The 25,021-nt window shown below is 45.0% G+C and overlaps 1 protein-coding gene across 3 annotated transcripts in view; it reads right to left on the bottom strand.

Annotated features, from left to right (window-relative positions):
- The window catches only part of LOC102561887 (opsin-5), a 114,120-nt gene that overhangs the window by 38,630 nt on the left and 50,469 nt on the right, over positions 1 to 25,021 (bottom strand). For 2 of the 3 annotated variants that reach the window (XM_059724143.1, XM_006276156.4), the window contains exons 2-4: positions 19,201 to 19,288; positions 14,676 to 14,838; positions 9,425 to 9,552 (exon numbers count right to left, since the gene is read on the bottom strand). In XM_059724143.1, the coding sequence (XP_059580126.1) occupies positions 9,425 to 9,552; positions 14,676 to 14,838; positions 19,201 to 19,288 (379 nt within the window). Of the gene's footprint in view, positions 1 to 9,424; positions 9,553 to 14,675; positions 19,289 to 25,021 lie in introns of those variants that run through there. The other variant, XM_059724144.1, reaches the window with a different exon arrangement.

The raw sequence follows: 25,021 nt of genomic DNA, 5'->3' as shown, positions 1-25,021 counted from the left end.
TGACGTGATAGGGGACCTCCAGATCGGTAGCTATCTGGGAGACAGTGATCACCTTATAATAGAATTCAACATAAGACGGCGAGTGGGTAAGGTAACTAGTAGGGTGAAAGTGCTAGACTTTAGGAAAGCTGATCTCAATGCACTCAGGCGATTAGTCAAGGAAGCACTGCAGAGTTGGAGTTTTGATGGGATGGGTGCCCAAGAAGGGTGGCTGTGCCTAAAGGAAACGATCCTTTGGGCACAAAGCAAGACGATCCCCGAGCGAGGCAAAAGAGGGAAAGGGGCCAGGAGGCTTCCATGGCTGAGCAGAGAAATCCAGGGCAGCCTAAGGGCCAAAAGGGGAGCACATAAAAAGTGGAAACAGGGTGAGATCACTAAAGATGAATATTCCTCTGCTCGTGCTTGTAAGGAGGCAGTTAGGCGGGCCAAAGCTACCATGGAGCTGAGGATGGCAACCCAAGTAAAGGACAACAAGAAATTGTTTTTTAGATATATTGGGAGTAAAAGGAAGGCCCAGGGAGGAATAGGACCGCTACTAAATGGGCAGAAACAATTGGTGACAGATAGGGGGGACAAGGCTGAACTCCTCAACGAGTTCTTTGCCTCAGTGTTCCTAAGCGAGGGGCACGACAAGTCTCTCACTGGGGTTGTAGAGAGGCAGCAGCAAGGCGCCAGACTTCCATACGTAGATCCTGAGGTGGTGCAGAGTCACTTGGAAGAACTGGATGCCTTTAAGTCAGCAGGCCCGGATGAGCTCCATCCAAGGGTGCTGAAGGCACTGGCCGATATCATTGCAGAGCCACTGGCGGGAATATTCGAACGCTCGTGGCGCACGGGCCAAGTCCCGGAGGACTGGAAAAGGGCTAACGTGGTCCCCATTTTCAGAAAGGGGAGGAAGGAGGACCCGGGCAACTATAGGCCGGTCAGTCTCACCTCCATCCTTGGTAAAGTATTTGAAAAAATTATCAAGGCTCACATTTGTGAGAGCCCGGCAGGGCAAATTATGCTGAGGGGAAACCAGCATGGGTTTGTGGCGGGCAGATCATGCCTGACCAACCTAGTCTCTTTCTATGACAAGGTTATGAAATGCCTGGACACAGGAGGAGGGGTGGATGTCGTATACTTAGACTTCAGGAAGGCCTTCGATACGGTATCCCACCCCATACTGGTGAACAAGTTAAGAGGCTGTGATGTGGATGACTGCACGGTCCGATGGGTGGCGAATTGGCTAGAGGGTCGCACCCAAAGAGTCGTGGTAGATGGGTCGGTCTCGACCTGGAAGGGTGTGGGCAGTAGGGTCCTGCAGGGTTCGGTCCTTGGACCGATACTCTTTAATGTCTTCATCAGCAACTTGGACGTGGGAGTGAAATGTACTCTGTCCAAGTTTGCAGATGACACAAAGCTATGGGGAGAAGTGGACATGCCGGAGGGCAGGGAACAGCTGCAGGCAGACCTGGACAGGTTGGACAAGTGGGCAGAAAACAACAGAATGCAGTTCAACAAGGAGAAATGCAAAGTGCTGCACCTAGGGAGGAAAAATGTCCAGCACACCTACAGCCTAGGGAATGACCTGCTGGGTGGCACAGAGGTGGAAAGGGATCTTGGAGTCCTAGTGGACTCCAAGATGAACATGAGCCGGCAGTGTGACGAAGCCATCAGAAAAGCCAATGGCACTTTATCGTGCATCAGCAGATGCATGACAAATAGGTCCAGGGAGGTGATACTTCCCCTCTATAGGGCGTTGGTCAGACCGCAGTTGGAGTACTGCGTGCAATTCTGGGCGCCACACTTCAAGAAGGATGCGGATAACCTGGAGAGGGTACAGCGAAGGGCAACTCGTATGGTCAAGGGCCTGCAGACCAAGCCCTACGAGGAGAGACTAGAGAAACTGGACCTTTTCAGCCTCCGCAAGAGAAGGTTGAGAGGCGACCTTGTAGCTGCCTATAAGTTCATCACGGGGGCACAGAAGGGAATTGGTGAGGATTTATTCACCAAGGCGCCCCCGGGGGTTACAAGAAACAATGGCCACAAGCTAGCAGAGAGCAGATTTAGACTGGACATAAGGAAGAACTTCTTCACAGTTCGAGTGGCCAAGGTCTGGAACAGGCTCCCAAGGGAAGTGGTGCTCTCCCCTACCCTGGGGGTCTTCAAGAGGAGGTTAGACGAGTATCTAGCTGGGGTCATCTAGACCCAGCACTCTTTCCTGCTTATGCAGGGGGTCGGACTTGATGATCTATTGAGGTCCCTTCCGACCCTAACATCTATGAATCTATGACCCCAGCACTCTTTCCTGCACAGGGCAGGGGGTCAGACTTGATGATCTACTGAGGTCCCTTCTGACACTAACATCTATGAATCTATGAATCCATCCAGGAGGAGCACACACAGTAACTGCAGATACTTCCTCAGTCTGATGAAGGGTTTTAAATCCAAAAGCCTATGCCTTGCAGATGGCACCCCAGGCAGCTAAGCTCACCTGGAGCCTCACCACTCCACTGCAACAAGCAAGCCTCAGGCCTCTCAAAGATCTTACAGGTTTGGGAATTCCCTACCCAGAACTGTGCGTGTATGTGGTGGCTGGAGAGTATAAAGTGCCTCCTACCCACCTTTCACCAGGGAGGTCCTCAGTCCTGGCATTTCTTGGGGGCCGTTGCACCACCGGCAGCCCCACCAGGCCTCCCAATTCTGGCAGGGTGCAGGTTTAGGTAATGCCCAGGACCTGGGGCCTTCTCCTTCCCCATAACCCCAGGCTATACCTCCAAATTCATCCTGGAACAGGAGCTCAGCAGAGACATGTTCTTCTCCTGCTGGCTAGTGATGCAGTGAGTGCCGCCTCCAGGTATGAGAGCAGGGCATTAAATGGTTTCAAAAAAATTAAAAAAGGAAACAGGTGAGGATGGAGTGGCACTCACTCCATCTGCATGTGGAGCTCAAGGAACCCCAGCAGCAGGATGTTCACCTTGAGAAACACTAGCTGCTCCACCAAACTAAGGAGGTGTGCTGGAATGTCACAACATCCCCAGTGATGCCGAACACCCTCTCACTTGGAACACTGATCAGTGGACATGGTAGGTGTTCCCAGGTAACCATGGCCAGATCCTGCCACATCTGGCGGTGGGTTGCCGAATAGGTCAAGGGGTCACAGTCTAGTGGCTCCGCCTCCATGCTACCTGCCCAAAGCTGAGGTCTGGTGTCTCTGGACCCCACCATTGAAGCCATGCCCTTGGCCCACATTGATAGCAGCTGTTGTAGAGGAGACTGGCTGCTGTTGGGAGTACTGGCATGGGAAGGTGGATCCCCCTCTTCCACATCCCCCTGCCCGTGCCCTTCTGCCTCGCAGACTCTGTTCACAGCACCTCCGTCCAGTGATCCAGAGTTTTGTTGCCATATACACTCCCCTTTATCCTCGGGTCACACAAGGCCGCCAGCATGTGGACCGTACTGGACCACAATGGATCCATCCATTTCTTCATGCCCTCCCTCAGCTACTTCACCGGTGCCTGCATCTCTGGTGACAGCGGTTTGCACCAGGCAGGAACCTCCAACCCCCATCCTCTGGAACTTATCCATTTGGTTCTCAAGTTCTCTCACTACAGGGATCACCTGGTTGAGGAGGGCATTGCCAGTGCTGATGGTCTCAGTGGCCTCGAGGAATGGCTTGAGGACCACCAAGATCTGGGAGATGGTATCCCACTCAGCTCTGTTCAGGGGGCCACTGATCCCAATCTCCCTGAGCAAGGCCATCTCATGATGGCCTTCTGTTGCTCCACTAGACTTTCCAGCATCAGGTATGTGGAGTTCCATGGAGTCTCCACATCCTGCACGATTTTGTGCTGTCAGACACTCAGCTATGCCTGTTCATCCTGCAGCATGTTGCCCCCCTTGATGCTCCGGTGGTAGTAGCCCACCACCTTCTTGCATTTCGAAATGAGCTGGCCAGTTGTGACCGTGCCGTCACTAGAAGCCCTGTCCCCCTCCAAGGTGTCCCTGACTATGAAGTGGAACTTGTGTGCCACACAGTGGATGCCAACAAAGTTGGCATCACGTACTAACTTGATGATATTGGCCCCATTGTCAGTGACTATGAACCCTAACCAATGAGCCACCGCTGCACCATGCAGTTCATAGCCACCATGATCTCCATTGCGGTGTGGGACTCATCCATCACCTTGACTTGAAAGAGAGCCCACTGACGGCCTGACTGATGGCACCAGTGCCCCGTGAGAGAGAGGTAGGCATGATCTCCACCCTGGCTGCTCCAGATGTCCGAGGTGAAATGCAAGGTCACCTGCAGACCTGCCTTGCACAACTCCTCCCTCAAGTACTCCCTGCATGCATCATACAGAGATGGCACGATCCTACTACTGGTGGTGCATGTGGGCACTTGGTAGGATGGGGCCATGAGCACCATAGGCCGCCTGAACCCTAGCCGCTCAACAAGGGGGAGGGCTGGCCATCCAGAGCATCTCCCCAGTGCTCTGGGTGATCTCACTAACCTTTGCAACGTGCCCCCTTTTCTGTCCACCTTTGCCCCACTGTTTCAGGGTGGCCTGCCTTGACTTCTTGGGGAGGGAGGGTTTGGAGTGAGAGGGGGACTTCTTATTGGTACGCTCCCACCAGTGCCAGGCTGAGGACGTGCAAGGGAAAGGGGGTGGTGCCTCCTGAGATACACTTCAGCACCATGGGGATGCTGATGCGTCACCTCCTTGCCCCAGCTGATCTTACATCGGCAGTGCAGGCAGATAGCATATGTGGGATCATCTACCACCTCAAAATGATCCCACACCACACTACCTCCTCGCTTCTGGGGTGCAAGTGCAGAGCCTGCCTGATCCTTCTTCTCAGCAGGCACAGGCACAACAACAGGAGGAGCTGACTCAGCTGAGCCACTTGCCTTCACAACCTCGACCTCCTCTGAACTGCCTTTCAGAGAAGGAGACCTGGCTCTAGGGGAACTTGGAGTGGAGTGGAGCACAAACTCAGATTCCTCCTTGGTCCCCAGAATTTCTTTTGCTAGGGTGCTCAGGTCCCCTGCTTCCAGATCCAGCACCTCCTCTGGCACTGGAAGGCTCAGGCTGGGAACTGAAATGGGGGTGGAGGAGATTGTCATGCTGGTGCTGCTTATCATGCTGGTGGTTATTATAGCTGTCGTTATTGGAGGGGGTGCAGATGCAGGCACTAGTCCCACTTCCTTGCTGCCACTAGCACCAGAAGCCTCATGCCTGCTAGTGCTGGGAAAGTGAGTGCATCTAAGTTTGGGGGAGGGGGAACTCATGATGAAACACTGCCAGGCAAAGCACTGCTCTCTTTTTGTTTGAAGGGAAAAAAATAAGAAGAACAGAGTTTTTGAGGAAGAAGGAATTGCAAGAGATAACAATAGGGAGGGTAGGCAAGGGTAAATAGGAAAGGTTTGGCTACAACTTGGTAGGAAGGCACTATCAAGATGCAAGCTTACAGGTGCTGCTCTCGGCTGCTGCTACACAGACAAACACAGCTGCAAAATAGCAGAGAGCAGTTCACAAACAGCCTTTTATGGTGCTTCTCTGTCCCTCCCCCAGAGCACTGGGATTGGAAGGGATCTCAGGGACAGATTGTTGTCACTGGCTACACATGTCAATAGCAGAGCAGTCCTTCCCTCCACCCTCCCCTCCTTAGTTTCTCTTTCCCTACAAGCCCACCTCTGAAACATCCGAAACAGTCCAAAACATTTATGAAACATTTGCAAAACATTTTGGATGCATCTGTTTCATTTCACAGCTGATTTGGAACTTTGCATTTCATTTCGGATTTGGTGCTTCAGCCACCAAAACATCTGTATCCAAAACTAAACGAAACGGCCACTGAAATTTTGCACAGCCCCAATGTTCAGCAAGGCCCTAAATCAGACTATAATGTTCTCTAGTTGAACTACGTCAGGGCCACATAGATCACCCACAGTGTGCACCTGCTTTTTGTGCCTGAACAAGTATACACTGGGGAAGGACTTGCTAGGCTGCAGTACTGCAAAGGACCTGGGGGTTACAGTGCACCATAATCTGAATATTTTGCAACAGTATGCTCTTGTTGCAAAAACAAAAACAAAAAAATAGTATATTTAGATGTATTGATAGAAGCATCACTTGCAAATCAAGGGAAGTGATCTTTCTGTTCTATTTGACACTGGTGAGGCCTTGTCTGGAGTATTGTGTCAAGAAAGGTCTAGAAAATTAGAAACAGTCTAGCAGTGAGCCATAAAAATGACAAAAGGCCTGAGAAACATGATAGGCTACCCAGACAGGTTGTGGAATATCTACCCTCAGAGGCCTTTAAGGGCAAGTTAGACAGACGCTTAACTAGGACTGTTTAGTCAGGGATGATCCTGCCTTAGTAGGGGGTTGAACTAGATGTCATCATGAGGTTCCTTTCAATCCTATTCTGTGACTTTATGAAAGCACAGATGTGACTAACATTGCACAGTTTGCTGTGTTTGTTTGAGGTGTCAATAATGGCATGAATGTTAAACAGGAGTTTGAAGGAGTTAGTACTAATGAAAGACAGAACCACAAGAGAGGACACTGTCACCAGTACAATCACAGCTTTGGACAAAATAGGTGTGGAATGGAAGAGGACAGTAAGTATTTTAACAGATGGAGCTCACTCCACGAGGGAAAGTAGCTAAAGAAAGGAAGTAGCTAAAGAAGTGAGAAGTAGCTAAAGAAAGGCATGATTTGTGGTGAAACTCAAGAGCGAAGTAAAGTATAATGATCCAAGACATGGCTTTGCATTTTTCCCTGCATTCTGCATCAGGAAGCATTCTGTGCCAGAACTCTGGGCGCAGACCATGAAATAGATATCGTGGTAAAAAGCAATGCATTTCATCCAATTTAGGACTTTCTCAGTTCTAACAGCTCTTGGAGAAATCAAACCTTTCATTAAAGTGAAAATGTGTACCTTTCTCCCATCCTAAGTTATACTGGGGAAGCAGACCAGAACAAAGTAACATAATTAGCGGAGTGCAGAAATGAGCTTTATGTCATCTTCAGACCTCAGAAAAAGTCCCTTTTCCCCCAACTTGTGCTGGATATTCCTCAGCAAAGCAAGGAGCCAGGTCTATATTAGAATATTACACAGTCAATTCTTTCTAGTATAATATACATCTGTGCAACACCAATGGATCTACAGAGCAGTCATCCTCATTCCAAAGCAAAGAGAGGTTGTCACCTAGATAGAATGAACTAAACACTTTGTCCCACTAGAGTTGCATTGAGCACTGTTACACTGGGGTCACAATCCAGATCTACATGTTTATGTTTGCCACTTTTGAACTGTTTGAACAACAGTGATATCCTAATAGAGGATGAAGCAGTGCTTTACAAATTATTTTATAAATGTTATCTACATCCATGGATAGGCATTACATTTGTATCACTAAATACACCCTTCTGTAGCACTATAAAAAACAAGCCTATAGCCATTCAAGCTATTCACAGTGCCACAAAATATTACTGCTTACAAAAAACAAACTTCTTGGCAGAGCTACACTTTGTAGCAGTACATTTAATGCCTGTGCAGATACACATAGCACAACAGGAGTCTCTAGGACCATCAGCATCCCACATCCTCCTGTCTGCCCCCCTCCCCCCCCACCCCCTTCAAGGCTCAGGGGCGGGGTAGGAAGCAGGGGAGAGGAAGGCAAAGTGGCTGGCTTCTTGATAACATGCTCTGCTGGGATCCTACTACTGCCACTCTCACTTCAAGAGCCACAGAAAGAGCTGGCTGCAGCAGCTGTGAGGCTGCAGACAGGAGAGCTGCAGCTCAACTGGCCATGGTGGAGGCCTGGGCTGCCTAGCCTTGCTGATCATCTCTTCAGCAGACAGGCAGGCTGTGGGCAGAGGAGTGGAAAGGGAGGAGTATTACAGTGTATAGGAATTCCCACCACCAGAGCCCCAGCTGGTAGTAGCACTATCAAGGGTGGTGAGGACAAAGAGGCCAGTTCTCCTCATCCCTACCATCCCCACAAGTGGTAGATGGCTGCTTCTGGCAGATGATGCTTTTCAGCAGCTGCCAGCTGATCAAAAACAGTCTGCCCCCTTCCCCAGCAAGGGAAAAGGCAGGCTGTCAGTGACTGGGTTCCCCTAAGGACTGGGGGACCAAGCAGCAGCTATCCAGCTTCTGAGGCACCTTCTGTAGCTCTCCAGCCAGGGGGCTGGAACACCTGTTATGCTCTGTATCTTTTTTTCATTTGTGTTGCTACAGATGAACACCTGTCCATACCCTATGTCTTCCCCTTGGATTGATTTTTCAAAATGCAAGCCATCCTCTGGGTTAAATTATTGAGTTAAATTGTAGCACAGAGGCAAATTTAACAAATTAACAACAGAGAGTATGGGCCTATGGTGAATTCCTATTAACACACAATCTTTACAGCCATAATTAAAGGGACTCAATTTGACCTATGCTGTTGTTCTGTAGCAATGAGATATTAGAATTTCAAAGCTGTTCTTTAGTAGTAAGACTGAAATGCCCCACGTATTTTGATATTATCTGCCTTGTCTCTTATCTGAAAAATAAGGTAATAAAGTAAGAATAGTGGAACTGTCATAAAAATATAGCATGCATTCCTGTCATTTACAGAAAATCAGAGGTAGCCAAGTGCCAGTCACATGAAATTAAAGGTAAGTAGTAAAAAACACAATCTGCTCTGATACCCAAGGTACTAGCAAGCCCCAAATATAAAATCATCTGAGGCCACTTTTGCTTTTGACCTAAAGACTGCAGTAAGACCTAGATAGGTTGCAGGGGTGGGCTAATAAAAACAGGATACGTTTCAGTACGGACAAGTGCAGGGTGCTGCACTTGGGCAGTAGTAACCGGCAGCACACTTATAAGATGGGAAACTCCCTTCTTGAGAGCACGGAGGCAGAAAGGGATCATCATTGACTCCAAGATGAACATGGGCTGACAATGCGAGGTCACGGTCGGCAGGGCTAACCGGACCCTATCGTGCATCCACAGGTGCATCTCAAGTAGGGCCAAGGAGGTGATCCTCCCCCTCTACGTGACACTGGTCAGGCCACAGCTGGAGTACTGTGTCCAATTCTGGGCACCCCACTTCAAGAGGGATGTGGACAACATTGAGAGGGTCCAGAGGAGGGCCACCCGCATGATCCGGAGACAGCAGGGCAGACCCTACAATGAGAGGCTACGGGACCTGAATCTGTTCAGCCTTCACAAGAGAAGGTGGAGGGGGGACCTTGTGACCATCTATAAACTCACTAGGGGGGACCAGAAGGGTTTGGGGGAGACCTTGTTTCCCCTAGCGTCCCCCAGGATAACAAGGAATAACGGCCAGAAGTTGTTGGAGAGTAGGTTTAGATTAGACATCCGTAGGAACTACTTCACAGTTAGGGCAGCTAGGATCTGAGGGAGAATTAAATGAACTTACCATAAGCCGGGAAACAGATTTTGAGGCAGCACACGATACTCAATAACGACAGCGTCGACATACTGCAGATCCCAAACAATACAGCACAAAATGCATAGAACAAGCAAACATGTTTACCATACAGCCATCTGAAAATAACCAAGACAGTCAATATTTAGATACAGATATTCTTTCTCCACTATAAAACTGGATATAGCAGTTGTTGCTAAAATGTTGACTTTCACCATTTACTGTGTGAAGGTAAACAATAATTACTACACTGTTAATTGTTGGTCAGTAGTTAACCAAAACAGGATGTTCCCCCAATTTTTTCGTAAAAATAATTTTACTGAAATCAACCTATTATCACAAAAAGTATGCTTCCCATGAAACTATGTAAATGATAGCAAAATGTTCCTTCATAAAAATTTGACCAATCCTGTTCTTTTCCTTTTTTCCTCCTCAGTTGTATATATGCCTAGCAAAGGCTCAAGCAGCACCTGTGACAAAACCATGTCAGGCGCTACCGTATTTACTCAAATACAAAACAAGGTTTTTTTCACCAATCACCATGGAGGGGAAGCTCCTCATCTTACATTTGCATACAAAGAAACCACCTTAAATACCCTGGCTTATCATTAAACTGCTGCCAAAAACAGCACATGCTCAGTAATGGAAACCAACTAAGAAGCTGATTATATGCAGCCAACACTGCATGCGACTATAAAACACATGGCATATTGGACAAGCATTCTGATGATAACTTACCACAGTATAGGTTAACGCAACCCATCTGAAGAAAATATGCAGAGTAGGTTAATGAGCACTAAGCGCAGTCCCCCTCAGCAACAATTCAATTTCAAGTCATGGCGAGCCACTATGCTGCATAGATTTCAACTTCCTCTTCACTCCCACAGCTGGGCTGGCACTTTTCTTTCCCATTTCCAATTATTCCTGTTTCTTCACCAGCCTTAAATGACTGGCAAACATCAACAAATGGGCCCCAAACAGTTCACCAGAATCCCTCTGTCAGCCCTTCTCTCAGTCTGTCGCATATGATTACTGTGGCCCCACCATCTAGGAGGTGAAGCTGGACCAAGCTGCCTTGTGTCTCATCTGTACATAAAATTTTGGAGGATTCCAGGATGTGACAAAAACACCTGGTTTCAGTAATAAGTGGGGGGCTAATTAGCACACATGGATCCTTTGTTGGGGGTATCTAGAGTACACACACATACTGAACAGTGCTAAGCTGTGCAGTCACCATGGCTTAAAATGTTGTTGACTCTGCTAGGACCCAGTCCAATTAACTAAATGATAAATCATAAGCCTTTTGGCTTTGGACTAATATCATGCATAGTTTATATATAAAAGTAGTTGCTGAAGTGCTGCTTAAAAGGGTATTTATGGAGTACCTATGCTAAAACTTGCAGCAGTTTCCAAAAAAAAGGTAACATACATTCTGGAGGAACTGAGTCTATGAGTACTACATGCAAATTACTAACCCATGTTTAATTTTAAATTCAGTGTTTTCAGATTTCTCCTCACTTCCATGTGCTCAGGGAGAGCAGGGTCTGACAGTAAAGAGGGGGGAAGGGTCTGTAGATGGGAAAAGTAGTGGGGAGGCAGAGGGCAAGAGGGGTATCTGATCTCCCAGACTGATTTTCTCTGCTGTAGCAGTGGGAAGGAGGCAAATTCAGGGCAAAACTCCAATAATTAGATTCTACACCTGGAAAATTATAACAAATTCATAAATTTTCTATATATAAAATCTAATTTGGAAGTGGGTCTTTCTTATATTCTAGTAAATAAGGTACTTTCTTTTGTTTTCTGTGGAGTGTTTTTGATCAGGTCCCCACAATCTTCTGAAGTCTTAGAATAAGATATAGAAGTAGCATAACTGAGGCTGGGTGACTGGGTCAGCAATCCCTGGGGTGCTATCTTTGAGGGGGAGTTGAGGGAAGCAAAAATAGACATTACCTCAGCTGGCAGCTAACCTGTGCACCACTGCTGCCCAGGATGTAAAGCTTCCCTGCTGTGTCTATCAGTACAGTGATATATTAGTGATATATTAAATTTGTATATACGTAATTGACACCGAAATAAAACATTTATGCAGCTGTCATCACACAACTCCCAGTAGCCTTAATATATAGAGGTCTACCTACCAGCTGACTGTGGGCAAAACATGGGGTCAGCCACCATTTTCAAGAGCTTATCAGGGCTGCCCCCCACTCCCACCCCAACACCTCTAATTGGAAGAGAGGCCCAGTGGCCCCAACCTTCACCACTGCTTGGTGGAGAAGCCCTGCCCCTCAAATGGCCCTCTGTTATATGGCCCTGCCCCTCACCACTGATTTACTGAGAGGGCTGGCCATCATATAGCCCCACCTCTCACTGCTGATTGGTAGAGAGGAGCTGGACCACATAACTGGCAGCCCTGTCAGCCAATCACCAGCAAGGGGTGGGGATGACAGCCATCTGTCTTCCTTTCATGCTTGCAACTCCCTTCCTGCTAGCCAGCTGTACAGCCAGGAGGACTGTTGGCTGCCACTGGGGAGTCAGTATTTTATTTTTAGTAAGTAACATGCCCTCTCCCCCACAGATTTCATGAAAATCACCCAATTTCATGATTTCTGCGCAATCATGATTTCAGCAGGTCTCTATTAATATATTACTAAAATATATATTGGTCTACCCAAAAGAAAAAAAATATAAAAAATGGCATTCAGAATGCTTAGACTAGAACAAGATGGTTTTTCCTATTTCATGCATTCTTAGCAAAAAAAACAAAAGTTTCAAAACAAAACGCTTGATATATAAGGAGACTTAAGTGCCATTCAGAAAGTGTTGAAGGTGTTATCATCTTTATCTCCAATAAGCCAGTGATTAAGGTACTTATCTGCAACCGGGGGGGTGCTGGATTCATATTCCCCCTCACCCTTATTTGGAAATAAATCAACTTAAGTTGTCCATGAGTCAAGAGAGTGCCTGAACCACTGGTCTGAGAGGTTAAAAACACCGCTTCAATTTAGGGCCAATTAAACCCCTGTGTTGTGCACATGCCCGACTTACCTGCCTCTCCAGTGGCAGAGAGGGGAGGGTAAGCTGCCAGCAGGCAGAGTGGTCCCTGGGCTGTGGGGAGGGCTGGTGCTTCCCTCCGCAGCAGCGGTGGCCCCCATCCCCAGACGGCACCCGCCTGCTGGCACTCAGCTCTGGCTGTCCCAGGGCACCACAACCATGGAGGGAAGCACTGGGCCCCCTCGCAGCTCATGCAGGCTCCAGGGAAGAAAAAAAAAAAAAAAAACAGATCAGGATCACCGCTTTTTTTCCCCTCTCTTGGGCAGAGTCTGGCTTCCTGGGCTGCTGCCAGGCTGCCTGCAGGGCTTCCTTCAGAACCCCTGAGCTACATGGAGCCCAGTGCTTCATTCCATGGCTGGTAGGGCAGCAAACTAAAATTCCTCAGAGAAGGAGTCAAATGACCCCAAGCCATTTAAGATTCATTACACTGCCAAATTTGCTACAGCAGCTGTAATTAATGTGTGCACAACACTTTAAGCGGGCTAATTGTTTTTGCACCACTATAATGGTGTCGGTGTTAGCACGCCTCAGCAGTGTATTGCACATTAATTCCAGCCGCTGAAGGAAATTTGGCAGTGTAATGCGCCTTAAGTGACTTGGGGTGCCACAAACTAAAACTCCTTCAAGGAGTTTTAGTTTGCTGCCCCTACAGCCACAGAGCAAAGCACTGGGCTCTGTGCAGCTCTGTGGCTCTGCAGGAAGCCCTGCAGGCAGCCTGGCAGCAGTCTGGGAAAGCAGCTCTGCCCAAGAAATGCAGTGAGCCTGATTCCACACCCCCCACTCCCCGCCTAGTGCTTCTCTCCACAGCTGTGGTGCCCCCTGGGACTGCCCAAGCCAGGTGCCTGCGGGTGGGTGCCACCTGGGGGCAGGGTGGAGGCGCTGCTGCTGCAGAGGGAAGCACCACCCCCTTCCCCACAGCCCAGGGACCACTCTGCCCACTGGCAGCTCGCCCTTCCCTCCCTGCCAGAGGCAGGTAAGTCAATGGGGTATGTGCACAACACAGGGGTTTAATCAGCCCTAAATTGAAGCAGTGTTTTTTAAAACCCACCACTTCAATTTAGGGCCCCTGTTTCATCTACACACGCCTCACAGTAAGAAGTTTCATCTGATTTGGACAACATCGCTGCTGCTGCTGACCCTTCTCATACATGTTTCTCTTTCTTGTTACATTACTATACAGACACACAGAGAAAACCAAGCTGCTCTCTTGACTCCGTATTTCCTCTGACCTATTCACTCTTAGAACTAAAATGAAGGGCAGACAGAATATTCATCCTCCCAGCTCATTTTATGCCCAAACTAAGATGTGTTTCGTTTTAATAAACCTTGCAAATTTCTGTTACCCTTTTCAGCTAACTGAAAACTTTACACATTTCTCTCAGTTTTCAAAATTTCACACACACTTTCAGTCTTGCTGTGAAATATTCAGAAAAGATAAAACAGCACTTTGCACCCAGCCTTACACAATTACAAGAAATTTAGCGATATCAACAGGCCCAATATTATAAGTATCATGCTATTACATACTATACACCTAAGAACTCAGCATTTAGAGAAAAACACTGAAGAGAACTATTTAGACTCTTCCTGCCCTTCCCAGGACAGCACTTATTTCCCTTTCACCATTTCATAAAGCTCCCTAGGGAAGTTCCAGAATGCACTAGATACTGCCCAATATCTAACAAGGCACAGATAGGGAGAAGAAGAAGGGGCAAAGGAGGGGAAAGCTAGTTACGGGGTGGATTGTAGGTTGAGAATTAACTCAAATCTTAAAACCCAGGATTAAAACTGAATCCTCAGGAGTTACAGATTACCTTAGGTTTTTAAGTGCAACTTTATCATATTTGACTAGCACTAAAAAAAGAGTAGGGTGGTAAACATTTTCCAATTGCTTTTATGATTCCTCCCACAGCAGATTAAAAGACAGCAGGTAAAGCAGTTGTGTGAAAGAAATATCCCTGCCACTCTTTCCAGTAGGAATCAGGAAGTCAATGCCTTCAAAACAGGCTAGAATGCTAATTGCAGCCTGCAGCTCAGTAACTCTGCTGTTCTATAACAAACCTCTTTCAGTCCCTGTAATTAATTTCTCTGTCATTACAATAAGAGTGGTAGAATAATGCAGGCCTCTCCACTGGCAAAGACCTCCAGTGTGTGTAGAGGATGTTAAACACCATGTGCATATTGAACAAACCTGTGTGAAAAGCTGGATGTTACAGCTAGGGGGCACAAGGTCAGAGTCATACCAAGGTCACTGATGGCAAGGTTGATTATGAAGTACTCTGCTGGTTTCAGCAAATTCTTTTTCTTATATGAAACATACAGGAGAACAGTGTTCCCACAAAAGGAGCATATTCCTATGGAAAAAGAGTAAATGGAATGAAATACTTTTGTTAATTATGTTAATATTCTTTACATGGAAATAATGTATGTCCAATGCTTATGGGATGAACAGTCAAAAAAAATCTTAAGCACCTTCATTAAAAAAACCCAAAAAACACAACATTTGATAACCTTCCTTCCTTCCATTTAGGTACTTAAATGGCCCTCACTACCACAGTATCAGAGCTTCTTACAATCTTTATACAGATTTTATCCACTTAACTAAATGATCTGCATAAGACGCCCTTCACCTAGGGGTTTGTAGTAGCACCAACGGTCATGTTCATGTCTTGTGTCCCAGCCCAGTGCTCTGACCCCTAAATCACTCTCCTTATATATTCTTTCTTTGGTACATTTTCACAGGAATACCTTATTTAAGACTAAACTGCAGTCAATGATAATACAAAAGGTACCACGAAGAAATGAAATTAAATGTTCTCTCCATTATCCTCAGTATGTTTCACTTTATCAGAACCTAATACAGTTTTTATATTCCACTTACCCATGATGATACAAGGCACATGTAGGTAGTAGCTTACCATGTCAGAAGAGCAATCATTCATTCCCTACCTCTGAATTACCAGGATGACTCGTTAAATATACCTAGAGGTAGCATGCTGGCTTCTGGATTAGAAATCAAACTCAAACTGTACATTAAAAAAAACTCAGCGGGGACTCATTAATACAGCAGTTATAGGTTGTCCCTCATTTTATATGTTTTCATATTCGGTGATTTAGTAGCAACTTATGGCATGTTTACTTCCAGGAGTGGCTGCTCTCAAATATAACCCATCCATCCATGCCCCCTTTGCACGTGCCAGGCCTGGAAATGAGGAGATGAAACCACTTTTGGAGCATTTCCAACCACTGTTTACATGACCTCTACCTATGGCAGGACTGACAGCAGCAGCAGGAAAAGTGCCCTCAGGACAGCTTCACTGCTTCATTTCTGAGCCTTGCATATGCCAACTGGGAGTGGGTGGATGGTACCATGGGGCAGTAGTATAGTCATATTGTCCAGTTTTTCAAAGGTTCTATACAGAACATCTGGTTTTCACAGGAAAGAGATGAACCAGCTGGATTCGCTGTTGGGCTACTTAAAGAATTGTATTATTTGGTACTAAATTGTTTTCTACCCTGGACCTTATTAAACCTATCCCAAAAATTTGAGGTGGAAAAGAAAGGAAAAGAAAAAGGGATTTTAATGTAAGAGCTGGGATTGTCTGCACTGGTCAAAACTATTTTGTTCAAAACTATTTTCCAAATCAAAGAGCCCTTTTCCCCCATTGATTCTTTAAAAAAAAAAAAAAAAAAATTATCACTTTATTAGATCTCAAAATTAAAAAAAAAAATTTTTTTAAATATCATCATTTCCCTATAGACCTACTGCTCTTCCCCCACCCCCACCCCCAAAGTGCATCAAAATGAACTGTATCTTCATAATGAAAGTGGATCATTTTTTCCTTCTACCAGTTTAATTTTCCAAAATGTTGCCTTTTTAAAGTTAGGACAGTAGAAGGAAAAATGGGGTGAAAAAAAAAAATCTGTGAAGAAACAATCAATGGAAAAAGAGGAAAAAAGAAATTAGAGAAAAAGCAGAGAAGATAAAAGCTAAAATTTAAAATTCTGATATTTAAAATCTTAATATTTCTAAAAAAAAATTACCACAGCTTTTGAAGATATTTCTAATCAGAATGTTTCAAAATGAAATAAACCATTTTTTTTTTAAAGGTTACGTGCAATTTTTTTTTCCATTTTTCACTAGGGCCAATGCTTCAGTTAGAACATAAATTATTCATGCATGACATATTTCCTTATGAGAAATATCATATGACATGGGGCATAAATGGTTTGAAAACTCCAGGCACTGGAATTACTCTTGCCTATCAAGATGAGCTGCCACAAGAATGTGAAAATTCCAGCTGCAGCAACAATTCTGGTCGGGCTCAACAACTTCAGTAGGATGATCATCACATTGTTCCAAAACAGCAGCTTACCCTTTTTTCTCATTTTCAGGTCCCACCGTGTTCCTCCCCACTTGTACCATTGCTCATGGTTTCCTCTGATGTTCCAGCATGCACACAATCAATGCCACAGCTATTTTAGGATTGTGCTGGATCACAAAGTTAGCCAGAGACATTAAGAGCATCCAAATATGTGCTCCTGGAGTGGGGGGGCACTTTAAAGCGACTCCGAGAACCACCCTAACTAAAGCACCTTGTGTATAAGCATCCCCATGCTTAAAAATAGCATTGAACGAGCTTTGGATAAAGCACCCCCATCACTATTTTTAAGTACGGGGATGCTGATACACAAGATGCTGAAGTCAGCTGGAGCGTGGTAATTACCACACTCTAGCAGACTCGATTAATTGAGTCTGCTCATGTATAGGTGCCCTAAGGGAGGACCAACTCCTTTGGGGCAGCTGTCTTTTTAGCTATTAAATAATTAGTTTCTCTATTTTAAATATTGTAAACATCACATTTTAATGCTCTCAGCATCTCTGCTATTACAAACATAGTACATGCTGGAAAGCCACAGTGAAACAAGAAACAGTGATCTAAGATGGGCTGGTTCTCTAGAGAAAATAAAAAGGTAGCATTGTGCTGAACATGCTCTTGTTCAAGTTAAGGTAGAAGGGAGTATTCAACACATGTTCCTAAAACAGATGCACTATGCACAATTCCACCTGAAATTCATTATTTAGTGTGTGAAATTGCATTTTGTTTATCTGAATGAAGAACATTAGAACCAGTAATAAAATCTCACCAAAAAAAAATCTTATTTTCATTTGTAAGGAGGAAAAAGTCAAGCTCAGGATTTTTTTTCTGATCAAAAAACTGCAAATACCAGTTTGTTGCAAAGCCAGAAGTACAGCATGGCACTAACCCAGCCCAGTCATGTGCCAGGGACTCGGGGCATGGGAGGGGGTGCAGGGAGAAGGGGGCCAGGAGCTGCGGGTTATCTGGGTTACAGCTGGGCCAGTGCCACACTTTGTTCCCCCCTTCTCCGAGCACCCCCCCATCCCCAAGTCCCTGACATGTGGCCAGGCCAAGCTGAGCAGGGTCCGTGTCGTACTGTGTTCCCATGCGTCGCTGTGTGTTATGTGAGCACAGCTGGCACTGCTCCTGCCCAACCTAGCCATGTGCTCAGAGTTGGGCAAGAGACACGCCAGGATCAGGCAGGAGCCACACCACCTGCACCTATGTGGTGCAGCCCAAAGCGGCACACAGGGCCACAGTGCAGCACCACCTCAGCAGTGCCTGTGGCCCAGCAGAGCCTGGATAACTCATGTCTCTTGGCCTTTCTCCCCCTGCTCCCTGTCCCCCACACAGGGGAGAATCTTACCTGAGCTTCAACTCACCAGGGTGTCTGGTTTGCAAACAGTCGCAGGGCCGGAGCTGCACACAGCCAGCAGCAGAAGCCTAGCCAGGAGCTCAGGGACCCCTGCCTTGGAGTGTACACTGAGGGTTAGAGGGCAAGGCAAGGCAAGGCAGGCTGGGGAGAGGAGTGGCTGCTGCTCCTGCAGCCAGCTGGCACAGGGAAGGGAGAAGGGAAAGAGGCACCAAAAGCCAGGGCAGACAAAGCCAGATACAATTCTCCATCAGAGAAGCAGCTGCACTGGACAGAATCATTTGACAGGCCGGATTTTGCCCACCCCTGGCATAGGACCATATTCATCAATGGTATAAACAGCCTCAATCCCATGGAAATAAAATATTGAGATTTCTCATGCACAAAACCTAGGAAATTTGACTTGGTTTTGTTGTTTAGGAATGTAAGGTTACAATCCTGCATTAGTTCAGATGTCAAGGTGCTTCTGGATGAAGAGGTCTGCACAAGGGTTAGACACCAGAGAATCATGTTAATTACATAAAAAATGCAAAATATTGCAGACCTAATTCTCATATAGTGTAAACTTGTCTACCTCCCCCTGAGGTCAGTGGTCTACATTAAGATTCAAGTTAAAATTTACCATTGTAAAAAGGATCTGACCCCTGTATGTATATATAGATTACTGTAACTAGTCACACAGTGCTTTGCAGTTGAATGCTGAAAAATTATCTTAAATCTTGGAAGTCAATCAAATGTCTATACTTACTGTGAAATGATTAAAACAACCAAATTCAAATAGGTGTTTTCTTTTTACTAAAAATACATGGCTTGTTACGTTGATTTATTCTGTTCTTTTCCAGTTATGAAAAAGAAAGAGTTGTTTCTAAACCTCCCCATTCTTATCATAGTCTCCAGAACATGAAATAAAAAAAAAAAAAATCACAAAAAAAAAAATTGTAAGGAGGATTCCAAAAATTCACTTACCCTGGAAACAGACTTACCAAATACCATATAACATGTTCCAACCATGATGTCAGCTGTTTCTGTTATTTTGGACTGGAATGTTGCATTGACAAATGAGGAACCCATCTGAAAAACAATGAATTTGGAATTTAGCACCTGAGAAGCTATCAGTTAACCTTCTGGGAAACAAGCACTTCATGGTTTTCCAGGGCTTTGGTTTTATTTTTCCAGTACCTGCAATGACTAACCTAAAGATGAAAAATCTGGAACAGAGTTGTCTCTTTTAACCTTATGGGTGTCCCTTTGGTTTAATGAACGTGGAAACATCAATATTTTCCCAAAGCATCTAGAGATTCTGGATACCTCTCTTTTTGGATGCTTTGATTAGCAAACATTTAAATGGAATAAATTAACTGCAGGAGAGCAACACTTGGCACTTTCCAAAAAATAAAAACATAAAGGTAGAAGGAACAAAGAAAAAATCTTAAGCCCCAAAAACCAAATTGAGGTTGGTTAAAATAAAAAGCTACAGGAGAAATGTAAAACTGGTGTAATTTACTTCTCTAAATTATTCACTTTACATGACTTATTCAGCCTCATACATAGTGGAGTTAGGAGGTAATTTCTGGACTTTCTCCAAGCCTGACACACAAAAATAAATGGCTAGAGAAGACCAGACTATTTGGACAAAAGAGGTGAAGTTATTTGCATCTCCAACAGAGCATGAAGGAGATGCTTTTCTGTCAGCTTCACACCAGTTACATTGCAGGGTGTATCTGCCTGGAGTTATAGGCCATGTGTAGACAAAACAAGAGGTGTGCGTGCATGACACTTTAAAGCAGGCTAGATGCTTTTGCACTACTTTAATGGTGTCAGTGTTTGCATGCCTCGGTGGCATATTGAGCCTTAATTCCAGCCACTGTAGGAAATTCAGTGGCGTAATAAGCCTTAAATGTCTTGGGGCGCAGCAAACTTAAACACCTTCAAAGAGTTTTAGTTTGCTGCCCCTACAGCCACGGAGCGAAGTACTAGACTCTGTACAGCTCCACGGCTCTGCAGGAAGCCCTGCAGGCAGCCTGGCAGCAGCCTAGGAAAGCAGGCTCCACCCAGGAAAAGCGGTAAGCCCGATTCCCCGCCCCCTGCTTTAGAGCCTGCCTGTGTGTCTGAGCTGTGCGAGGGCCCAATGCTTTCCTCCATGGCTACAGTGCCCCAGGACTGCCCAAGCTGGATGCCTGTGGGCGGGTGCTGCCAGGGAGGGATGGGGGGGCGCTGCTGCTGCAGAGGGAAGCACCAGCTCCGCCTCCCCCCCCAGGCAGCTTGCCCTCCTCTCCCCACTGGAGAGGCAGGTAAGTCAGCTTGGTGTGTGCAGGACACAGGGGTTTAATCAGCCCTAAATTGAAGCAGTGTTTTTGAAAACACCACTTCAACTTAGGGCCCCCGTTTCGTCTACACACACCCATACACTGCAGAATTGACTAATCTGGGCTCTTCCTTAGCTGCTACCCCATCCCATGCACACACAAGTCTCTCACCTGATTTAAAGGATGTTTCAATCTAACCTATTTGGCATGCCTGGTGTATGGGCCAAAGCTTGAATATCATCTACTCTGGGGCTGGTAAACCTCTCACATCAAAGTCTTTCCACAATTCCTGTGTTTATCCAGGACAGACATGCTCTCCTACAACTAACTGCAGCAAAAAGAACCATGGGAAGTCTTAGTGATGCACAGATAAGAGCCTATACTGATGCTGTAGTCAAACTCTGGTATAGCTTAATTTAGCCTAGCTGTGAAGAAGGACACTGCAAACTTGAGTATTCAAACCTAGGCACTAATTACTCAAGTATAGTAAAGATATGACACAAGTAGTCATATAGCCTTAAAACAGATACATTACAAGGTCTGAAAGACATTGTTCCCTATTTATTGTCAAGGAGGCTATGGCAATAAGGATTTGCAAGTGATAGTAAGGTTTTGGTGGAACACTTCTCAGTAGAAGAGACATATGGTAATTCCTATACAAATGATCTGACAAGAGTTCAGAAATATTCATTAAACATAAGCATGGGTCACTGCCTTGGGTAATGGTTGATATAACTGTTATTGACAACCATTTCCTGGGCTTAGGATTCTCTTATTATAATGAAAAAGTACCTCCCTCCTCCACCTGGTGGCTGTTGTGTGGCTAAGTATTTTATTGACAGTATCATCTCATTCCATACCCCAGCAGCTGAAAATGAGGCAATACATGTACATTTTGTTTTAATGCAGAATATCAAATGTCAGAGCAAAACAAGAAAAGTTGCCTGAATGACTGACCAACAGTCTAATGGGTTTTATACTTTATCATAACTCCAGAGTGTTTACCACTATGTGTCCACATTGAACAATATCACTGCAACAATGTTTTATTCCTGAACTGCTGGAGGGAGAAGTAATCAGAATTTACCTTATCAGTCTTCATTGCAACTTCTCTTAACTGTCTCTTCCCAAAAATTCCTTTTATTCTCAATCTACCATCCATTTTAAGCACATACTGCTAGAATCTCAGTGGATGTCAATCAGCATCACTCCACTGAAATCACTGGAGTAACATTATTTGAACCAGTGGAGGATCTGTTCTATTACTTTCAACTGCAGTTATGCCTCTTGTTTATTGCCTTGGATTCTGCAGAAAACATTCACTCTGCCAGGAACACTCACTGGAACAAAATTTTAAGCTGATATTGCACAAATATTCATAGTATTAGAAAATTTAAAGCATTTTACTATTATAAATTATTACTTATTAAGTATCAGCAACAAGTATTCACATTAGAAACTTAAGACTTTCCTAGCATCCACTGCTACAGCATGTGACTGCCCCCAAGAGACTATAACCTAAAAGATCAGACCAGTGGTTTCATTTTCCAATTTGTTTCCCATGAGACAGCCTACTTGCAGATAATTCACAGATAGAAGAAAAAGTTTCTTCCGACAAAAGTGTCCATCACTCTTAAGTAGCATGCTTCTGACAGTAATTCTCAACCAGGGTTCCACACAATTCACAAAATAAACCCAGAGATTTCAAAAAGAAGCCCATGATGTCAAAAACATTTTGACCTGTTGTGGTCTTTCTCAGTTCTTTGCAACAAAAGCATTGTTCTCTCTCTTTTCTGTCATCAAAAATAAGTGGAAGCTAAGGGCTGGCATTTTCCAAGAGGTGTCTTGAGTCTAAAAAGATTGAGAACCATTTAACTTAATGTTCAAAGTCTATCCTGACATGAGAGCTTGCCAGTAAATACTTTTTAAAAGACAAGCAATCAACACTAGAAAATGCAGCCCTGGAACAAATCTGGACTCCCTGTAATCTGTCTAGTTTCCTAGTTTTTCCACAGCTATCTCTGACCTTTCTGCAGAGCTAGACAGCATTCAGTCCACACTATGATTTGGACCTGTAACCAGAAGAGTAAGCTTTTCATCCAAATCCCAAACATGATGCTGTTGAAATCCCAAAACGAATGGATGGAAAAAAGACTAGGTAATCTTGAAATCCCTACCACTGAATCCCACTATAAAACCCCATGCCAAGCATCAAGTGTATCTGATAAGGATTCTCTGCATGAAACAATGACAGAAGAAGCAGGAACCACATGAGGACTTTTGCAGTTAAAGGAGCAAATAAATATATGCAAGTCATTTAAGTAATTTGCTTTCCACAAATCATTCTGTAGGTTTTTATTAAAAAGAATACCAATGGAAGGAGCATAAAACATCAGCTGTTCGTGGATTAAAATTGAAATGTGAACTGGACTGAACACGCACCTCTTCCTTAAATTCCATTCAACTGAACCAAACCCTACTATAAACCAAATAGAAAAGAATAATTCACAGAGCTTATGGTGAGTGAGTCCAACTCTACTCCACATTAATTAGAAAATCACTTCCATTAAAAAACACACACACACTAACACAATAACAGCCTTCCTTAGTCTAGAGAGTTGTCACTTCAAATATCTACTTTTGTGATTTTTCCTGAACATTGTAAATATTTAGGTGATCCCCTCCTTTTTTTCCCTGGCACTGTTTTCAACAAAAAAATATCTGGAAGTGGATCTAGATTGTGGGGTTTTGAAGACGGGGGTCGCAGCACAGAGGTCACTAGCACCAGAGGTTTTGGCAGCAGAGACCAATGGTCAAGACCAGAAGTCTCAGCGATGGAAAGCTCACTGTGCATGAGCTACACAGTCAAAGGGCAAAACAACCACACCACCACATCCTCCCTGGGTCCACTCCTGAGAATATCTGTTATCAGTTGCAGCTAAAAATCCTGGAGCTACCAAATCTGCAGAAAAATCACTGTCTGAGCCACTGTGTATATCAAATTGCAGTTCTGCAGACATTCACAGAAAGTTTATAGATTAAACAGTAGCGAGATATTTCCAGGACTTGCCAACTGCTCTGTGACTGGGCTACATCATAAAGGCTTTGAAAAACAAAATCACAAAATAAACAACTAAACAAATAAGCATTCAAAGGTTGATATATATACTCTTCTAGGAAGGATATAAAAGGACATCTTTCAAAAGACAGACTGAGGAAAATATAATAGCATACTTTTAAAATTGCCTAGCATTTTACAAATGGCTCTTACAGTACAGACTTAGATCTTAAACTGATGCTCTGGAAAAATTGTAACAAGCAGCTCCCTCAACAATATTCTGATGAAGCCAGAAATCTACATGATGACATTTTCTGAATCAAAGACTTTCATCCCACCAAGAAATCAGGCTTGTCTACCCAGAGGAAGTTTGCCAGTGTATTTGGAAGTGTGAGATTAAACTGAGTTTACATAATTTCATGCGAGGACATTTATAAATCAGGTGTAATCCCCTTCCCCCACAAAAAGGATGTCTGCATGCAAAGATTTATCACACATTTGGTTAAACTCCTTTACTGGGTGGGTAGATCATGCCATAAGCATAACTTCTTTGCTTTTTTGGGGAGAAGGTAGAAAAACACACTCTTACCAATCCACACTCTTCCATCTTCCCAAACAGAGAATCAAATCCATACTTTACCATATCCCTCAAAATACCAATCAATTCTAAAAAAGTGACCAGTACAACAGAAAAATATATAGCAGATGAAGTAACAGGACAAGAAAAGATACAGTCAACAAACAAAGGCAAAAAATCAAGTGTTATTGCAAAGCATTAGGTATAAAGCATTTGTGTTGACTGAATGAGACTCCACTTTGAGCCACTCTGGTAACCAGATGTGTAACTGGGCATTTTTGCACCCTGAATGGCAGCAGTGACTGCGCTGCAGCTGCACCCAGGCTTCCAGCAGCAGTGCCATGGCCAGAGAGCTACTATTTTTGACTAGGAATAGACATTCAAAAAGCCCAAGCCTGAGCTGATTCAATCTTTGCAGGTTAGTCTAAGTGGCTCAGACCAGAAGCTGGGGGGCACTACAGCAAGTCCTCCCTTCCCTTCTACAGTGCAAAGCTGGGGAGGGGATGTGGCTAGGTCCTGGCAGGACACTATGGTTAGGGAGGGCTTTAAACCCCCAACCCGGCCTGCACGGTCCACAGCCAAGGGATGCCTGGAGGGGGAGGGGGAAGCAGCTGTTGCCAAGCTTTTCCCCCCACTCACCGCTCAAAGGGTGGGAGTGTTGCTAGACCCGCCCCAGCTAGCACTCTGAGGCAAAGGGGGAGGGAGGATGGAGCTGTTTCTGTGGACTGCATGCATCTGTATTATCTTGCCAGCTAGTATTTTGTATTTACCTAAATCTCAAGCTGACAGCACTGACAGGTCCTATTCATTGCGAACCAGGTCATTTCTTATACCTCTCTCTGTTTCCCTGTTTAACACGGGCA

Source organism: Alligator mississippiensis, chromosome 3, assembly GCF_030867095.1.
Source record: "Alligator mississippiensis isolate rAllMis1 chromosome 3, rAllMis1, whole genome shotgun sequence".
NCBI classification, from domain to species: Eukaryota; Metazoa; Chordata; order Crocodylia; family Alligatoridae; genus Alligator; species Alligator mississippiensis.
The sequence above is the reverse complement of the archived record's forward strand: the minus strand, read 5'-3'. Positions and strand labels throughout refer to the sequence as shown.